General features: G+C 36.0%; 1 protein-coding gene across 1 annotated transcript; it reads right to left on the bottom strand.

The window, feature by feature from the left end:
• Nucleotides 1-2439: 2439 nt before the first annotated feature.
• LOC113054098 (Golgi phosphoprotein 3-like) lies at nucleotides 2440-6673 on the bottom strand. Its single transcript, XM_026219416.1, has 4 exons — nucleotides 6285-6673; nucleotides 5677-5808; nucleotides 5482-5596; nucleotides 2440-4296 (listed from the first exon to the last, which is right to left on the bottom strand). Exons 1-4 carry the CDS (start codon nucleotides 6492-6494, stop codon nucleotides 3872-3874), a joined length of 882 nt encoding a protein of 293 aa, XP_026075201.1. The 5' UTR covers nucleotides 6495-6673; the 3' UTR covers nucleotides 2440-3871.
• Nucleotides 6674-8005: the final 1332 nt, after the last annotated feature.

Below are 8005 nucleotides of genomic sequence, written 5' to 3'. Positions count from 1 at the left end.
TTGTTGACCTGACTGCTTCTATTGTTCTCATTTGTAAGTCGCTTTGGATAAAAGCGTCTGCTAAATGATTAAATGTAAATGTGAAATGTGAATTTTCAGATTTGGCTACTATTTTAGCCACAAGATAAGTTACTTTCTAAGCATTCTCTGACATTTTTGCACTCTGACTTACTTGACCTTAGTGCAACATTTAACACCACAGACCATACAATTCCTATTGCACTGTTTGAGCGATTGGTAGGGTTTCAAGGTTCTGTTTTAAAATGGTTTAAGTCGTATTTAACAAACAGAAGTTTTTCATTTGCCTTGGGTCAATTTACATTATCTTCGGTTCCTCTTACATGTGGGATTCCCCAAGGTTCCATTTTGTTTACATTATATATGCTTTCAATTGGGTCTATTTAAAAAACAAACAAACAAACAAAAAAACGCATATGATATCACTGTTAAACTGATGACACACAAATATATTTGCCAGTAAATAAGTAACTCACTTTGGCCACTTCCTGCTTGTTTGAAAGTCCTGAAATCTTGGTTGGATGAGAATCTTTTGCATACGAATGAATTTAAAGCAGAGATTATTGTGTTTGTACCCCCAATTACATATGGGTCCCCTAAATTAGTTTTAGGCCCTTTATCTATTCATGGTAAAGCCATGTTTAAAAATGTAGGGGTACTTTTTGATTAGTTGTTAAAATTTGTTTTTAATGATGCTTTACAAATAAATTGCCTTGCCTCTTCATCATAACTTCCATTTGTTTTTTGTGTTGCCTTTTTAATTGTTTAAATTATTCTGTGTCCTTATGGGTGATATTTTTTTGTCAGATGCTGCTTTAGTTTGGAGTTTTCCCCACATACCAGTCACAGAGGAAGAGGCCACGATGGATCTCAGATAATGGATAAGGGAAGATAAAGTTAATGGTCCAGAAGAATCTAGAGATTTTCTTTTAAGAAAACTGTCCATATTCTTTTGCCAAATTATGCCACAAATTATTTATTAAGGATAAAACACATGCATACACTATACACATGACGTGCTGAAATGTCAGCGAGGGGGTCGGGGTGGGGGGGTGGGAGGGAATTAGGATTTTTTTTATTTGTTATTAAGACATCAGATATTTAAGATATATACAGTATTAAATGTTTTATATACATTTTAGCATGTTAGAAAAGAATGAAGAACTTTTTTTATGGCTCCCCAGTTGGAGAAAACTGGTAAAAACATAAAACCAACTTTACAGGTGGAGATCTTAATCATACAATTGAACTTTTTATGCTTATATATTTTTATAAAACTGTAAAACTGTGGAGACCAATTTGTTTAAAAAATAGAAAAGTTATGTAAATGTTTTTTTTTTTACTCTAGAATAGGCAGTTTGCAGGCATCAATTGCTTGATATTTTGCATCTAATGCAGTGAAATTCATTTAAAGAGTGACATAAGTGTTGAAATACTTATTAGGAGCCACTCTTTATATTTTATTCTGATGACCTACAGTTGCATTTAGATTATTTGTAGTTATACTTCAGAGCTGTTGAATGCTTGAATCTGATTGGCTGACGAACGTTGTAAGGTATGCAAATGTTTTCAGAGAAACGCATGGATAAAGTAGTTCCAGACAGATCTTGACCGCATGTCTATGTTGAATGTTTTAAAGAAATGTGCCTCACAATGTGACATGTAGGCTATTAGTAATATGTAAACCTATAATACTTCAAGCCAACGCTTATCAAGTGATCACAATGTAAATGTACCTGTATAACAACTTACTGTCAAAGCAAATTAAATGTTTAATATTTCCTGGGTGATATTTTATGGTGTTTTCTGAAACGAATTAAATATAATTAAAACTATATAATAAACTGCTTGCATGTGTGTGAATGTTCCCTGAATTTTTAGATTAATTAAAAACACGACCTGTCTAGATTCTTGAATAAACAACAGGAGCAGTTTTTTACTGAATCAAACTGAATTAATCAGCATAGTCTGACTTCAGTGAGTCATTAGTTATAAAACTTGTTGCATAAACAAAATACATTAGTAGCCTATAGTATAACAGTATATAGTATAACACACCCGAAGCACATTTTTGGTATATTGAGCAGTTTGTACAAGTAAAAAAAAAACTAGAAACAATAAAACTGCTGAAATGTCTGTAGTAAAGATAAATCCCCATCTTGAACACACATGACATAATAACTACTTCTAATACTGTCGTTCACAAGAGGACGTGAACGCACCATAATATTTTACTGAGTGATTTCTGAGTCAACAATCAACTCTTTTTACTGAACTTGCTGTTAAGTCGTGCCTGAACTATTCATACATGTGTTTGGAGTCTTATGAGGTTATGGCCAACTTACTCAGATAAAACTCACAGTTTTTCACAGAAAACATCTGCAATACACAAAGAATGATGACATCTAATATTCATACACCTTCCAGGCACTTAAAGATATTACTTTATTATATGATACAAAGCAGATGTACAAATCAGGGCATCCGTTTCACACCATCTCTACTTTTACAGCTCATTATGTATTGTTTACTAACAGTAAATCATCATGTCTAACCTGCTTGTGTACACAGGAAGGGCTTTACCTGTCCTCTGTCAGGACAAGAGACAACCAAAAACATGACAGACAACTCTGAAATATTGTGGTAATGGCTAAAGGAAGGAACAAAATAAAAATGATTAAAAACATAGTATAAAAATTGGAAACATAGCAAGAGGGGAGATTATTGCATGAACAAAACCATATATATGACAAGAAAGCTACATCAATGCAGTGATCACTATGAAAAGGCCTCAGGAGTGAATGCCTTTCTTGAAGTTGGGGCTCCTGTAGTGTTTGACTGGCTGTCTGTATGAAATTAACTCAACTTAAACCCAGACATTTGATTTATGTCATATTTGTGAGCTCAATGCTTCCTTGACCTGGTATGTGGTGCATTATGGTATAAAACCCAAGCCATTCATTGTCAGAATGAACTGATGGTGTCGTATTGGAGAGATGAACTAGTTTTGATAAGCTGAACACAGAACAAAAAGGCAATGCGTAATATAACGATCGCGATTAAGTTAAAGACACTTTATACACAGGCCAATGTCAATCGCCAAGCAAGAAAACTAAAATATTAGCTCGCATTAGAACACTTTATTCTTTGAGCATTCAGAAAGAGTGGATTTCAAGAAAGAAGACTTGCCAGGAAGCAGGATCATGTATCTTTCAAAGCACCAGAGACAAACTTATGCTCGTGTTTCAGTCTTTTGAAATGAATTTTTAATGGTTTTATTTTCCTTAAACTCCGGACCCATTTTAGGTAACAGAAACTAATGGAACACTTCCTGCTGAATATGCAAATGCAACCGAAACAGGACATTTCCATTGTAACCATGACAAAGATAATCAAACCTGTGTGTATGGAAGAAGTGGCTCCTTATTCAAAGACACATGGTGTTTGAAATTACTCTAGAAACTATACCAGGATCTGGATTCGGATTGGTAATGGCCTAGTTAAGTACAGACCCTTTACAAACCACCTCCCTTCAATGCGCTCATTTTTGTTCTTACATGAACTTTATGATCTAAGTGCATGAACTACAAGAAGCCTCACAGTGAATTGCAATCATGTAGCAACTATTGGCCATTTGAAGTAGACAGGGCAACATTTTGGTGAAGGTCAGAGACAGATCTGTGACAATGAGAAAAAGCTGTTCTTTTCCAAGTATCATCTTCTCCTTCATTATTTGCATTTCCAACATCACCATCACCAATATTAGTCCGAATCAACCAAGCTTGGGGCCAGCGTTCTGAGTCCAATGCCATGAGCACAAAGTTGAAAGTCCCTTTCTCTCTTCTCTAGAGGTTCATTTGGTGAAAGCGGCCACCACCGCCCATAGCAGCTCATTGGCGCCTGACTTAGCAGCTTCAGCCTCAGGCTCGAGATCCAGAAGCACCCGCACCCTCTTCATGGCCAGATCGTACTGGTCGTCCAGCAGAGGAGCGAAGGCGTTCTCCAGAACATCAGAGGAATGTGCCAGGAACAGCAGCGCCAGTACACGCTTATCCATCCGTTGGGGATCGTTGACCCATTTCTCCAGGACGGCCTCCTGGACCTTGCGCACCAGCCGCTGCTTGATGGTGTTGTTGGTGAGCGGGTGGGTGGTCATGTCAAAAAGCAGGAAGTTTTGCTTCTCTGTGGTGAGAACGCCCTTCTCCACCAAGTTCTTAGCCAAGCGCTCTCGCACATTTCGCAACTGGTAGTGCAGCTTCAACGGATTCCAGGTTTCACCTACAGAACGTAAAAAGGGCTCTTGAAATGATGGCACAACTGGACTGACCCATTTATAGTACCTTTTGATATCTGTAGCAATCTTATGTCTCATACAAGTCAATATCAATATCTTGTGTCTTATTCAAGTCAATGTTGTCTTATATGACAATCTTATTTGCAATATTAAGCTTTAGGTCAACACAATATCAAAATAACTTTGAAAAAACCTTTAATTTTGGGTTTCGTAAATAAAAACACTCATTTTCTCTGTAGCGAAATTGGTTTTTAACAACTTTAAACCTTTAAAGACAGGCATGCTGCGAGTTGCAAGGTTGTTAATCTATGCTTTTGTTGATGCCATCAAACCACGTTATTTCATCTTATTTTAATTTTCTTTTATAGAATATGTGGTGAAAAGCTATTGCCAATGATTCTGTACAGAGAACCCCACCAATCAGAGTTGTAATGAGCAAACTACACCAAAAGAGCTTTCAAGGGTTTTCTATGAAGCATTGTGAATGATGCAATTGATGTGTATTAAATAGTATGTATTCTTATTTCTATAGATCTAGTCAACAACTGTAAATTAATAGTTTCATATAACTCCATTGTTTTGGATTAGATTATGTAATTTGTAGTGCTTCTTGGGATTTGTAGTTGATCCTAAAGCCATTGAGGACACAGTCTTTTACCGTTGTCTTTTCAGATTTTTAAAAATGCTGCTTCAAATCAATGTTGGTAATGTGATTCACCTTGTAGCTGGACAGTTTGGTTGAAAGCTTATAAAGCTTTAACAAACACTTCTCTACAATCCTAAAAACTATTTAGTAGATCACAATTCTATTTCCCTTTAAAAAGCATCACATCCCAGAAGTAAAATGGGTTGCAAACAGTGTTTCATGTAGTTAAAAAGAAAGTTTGTGCAAGTTTCGTCATCATTCACAAGCTTTTACAACTGCTTGTATGACACAGAAATTTGATATTCTAAACGTTTCAAATGTTTTTTGATCAAATCAAGAAAGTCGGTCAGGTGTAAAACAACACTGAACCCCAATGATTTTCATTGCATTAAAAGAACATTGATACACTTTAAAATAAATATATATATATAATCTTTGTGATTCACGTTAGAACGGTGAACTTTGCCTTGACAATAAATAACTTGTCTTCTTGTATGATGTATCAGATATGTTCGCAACTCACCACTTAACAACTCAATCCAGCTCTGGACTGTCTCTGGAGGCTGAGTCTCTTTAACATGTTTCAATGCCTCGTCTAACATCATATCTCCAGTGGGGGCATCCGATTTACAAATCACCTGAAGAACAAACAGGTTCAAAGAGTAAAGATCGAAGTGTAAAGCATGTTAAAAACAAGCCCCCCAAAAATCACACGCACCTTTCTGGTTAGCAGGCTTTTCCTCCTCATTCCAGATGCCTCCAGTTGCAGGCGTCCTCTTATGGCAAGTTCAATCAGCATGCATCCTCTCAGACCAGACGATATGCAATCATTCCAGAATGATGTGTAACCCTGAGCAACAAAAAAGTCCACCAGTTATTATTCATCAGCATAAATCATATAAGATAGTATATGCTATTATTATTGGCGTGGATATGGAAGAAATTACATGCATGCATAAAGTAACAGACATAATGGCATTAAAACTTTACATTTAATGTCATTATGTTCCTGACTGCATTCATTTTTTGTGAAATTTTGAAGTTATTGGTCTAACCTTTACAAGCTAGGTTGTTTTGCAACTGTTATATGGAGGGACGTTGTAAAGAGTTACATAATTTACACCTAAAAAACAGCCTTTCAGCCTTATTTTACACACACGCCTGGGACCCTCGTAGAAGGCTAACGTTAAATGGTGAAGCTCTCCGGGACCAGCTGTTCTTAAAACACTTAATCTCTGTCGTGTTAAAGGATTTATCTATTCCTTCAGTTACTAGCCGCTTCCTGGCGACCATTTGACTAACAAAGCCACATAAGTCGCGTCAAACCTCTCTATCCTTGAGTCCGAGCAGCAGCACCTCTTCCATCAAAGTCAGCCGCGTTTCTTTAGCGTCTCCCTGGTCGTCGTCGTCCTCTTCTCCGCGGCGGGACTCGTGCTCATCCTCTCCGGGGCTTTTCTCTTTATCCGCGGCGGCGCTACGCGAGGCCTCGGTCCGTCTCTGCACCAGGCCCGAGTTTCTCTGCGTTAGGGAAGCCATTGTTTGCACAAACCTAAAACACCACCGTGTTTAAGTCATTTAATTATACATCCGCCACAAACGGTAATGTCTATATTTGCACTCTTCCGTGCCCTTAGAACTGTTTCATTAATATACTTTCTGTTGACGTGGATGTTTACATGCATCCGGGACGTTGCCCCGCCTCTTCCACGCTTATTTCCTTATTCAATATGGCGGACAGTGATGACGCAATGACGCATGTAATGTGACATCAATGTGAACGTTTGCACTAAGACGTATCCTATTTCTGTGGGTGACAAATTTAGATTCATAGATTGGATATATCTGCTTAAAATATAGAGTAATCTGCCGGATGTGTCTCTATGAATAAAGAGATCTCTATGAAAATGTGTTCTCATTGTTAGGTTCAAATGAACATTCTTTTCGTAGAAAAACTAAATAAAAACTAAAACTAAAAATAAAAAAAACCCTTGCTGGGATTTTTCTTTTCATGAGAACCTACTGAAAATATATCACTTTCCACATTTCCTCAGAAAGTGTTTATTTATTTTTATTTTATTTATTTATTAATTTGTAATGTCCTCATAAAGATGGCAATATCCAAATGTTTGTTGATAAATCATACAAAATTAAGTTTTTTTTTAAATAAAAAAATACAGAACGTTTTGTTTGAGTGGTGGGTTTATGGGTAGGAGTTAAAAAAGGATGGAAAATACAGTTTGTACTGTATAAAAAATGCAATGTTTCCAAGGAAAAAAAAAAATGTCTCTCTGTGTGTGTGACAAACTAATGAATATTTATTTGATTTTCACACATGTGATCAGATGTATGTCATAAATTCAACTTTGTATCTGAAAATGCATGTGTATAAATGTATAATGTGAAGAGCATAAATCTTTGAATTTGTCACTGAAAATAAGTAAGGAATGAAATAAGACAAAATTGAAAATGAGCTGCAAAATCTCAAACAAACAAGCAATCAAATAACCAAGTAACTGGAAAGGTCATGTAAAACATCACTGGTCTGGGAAGCCTTCTGAAACATGTTTAATAAAGAAATTATAATTTATATTGTAAATACAAACATACTGCTTCCCAATATAATTGCAAGGAACACTTTGGTTTAAAGAACTTGAATAGAATATCAGTCAAATCATTCAGATTCTATTCAAAAGCGATGACTTGGTTTTCAGCTTTCTTTATCAAAGAAAGGTCCATGTTCTGCAGGAAGTAAAGTTGTGTCAATATCAGTTAGCAGACACACCCAGCAGACATGAGTGAGTAAACAGAGCCACCACTGAAAGAGCCACTGCTGGACTGTTAACTGTGAAAATGATCTTCTTTATTCACTACCATTCAAAAGTCTGAGGTCTGTAAGATTTCAAAATTTAGAAATTAAGTCTCTTATGGTCACCAAGGCTGCAATTATTTGATTATAAATCCAGTAAAACAGTAAAATTATGAAATATGATTACAATTTAATATAACTGTTTTCTATTTGAATATATTGTAAAATGTAATTTATTCCT

Source organism: Carassius auratus, chromosome 35 (genome assembly GCF_003368295.1).
Source record: "Carassius auratus strain Wakin chromosome 35, ASM336829v1, whole genome shotgun sequence".
Classification (NCBI taxonomy): Eukaryota; Metazoa; Chordata; class Actinopteri; order Cypriniformes; family Cyprinidae; genus Carassius; species Carassius auratus.
Note: the sequence above shows the minus strand (reverse complement) of the source record. Positions and strands in the feature narration are given on the sequence as shown.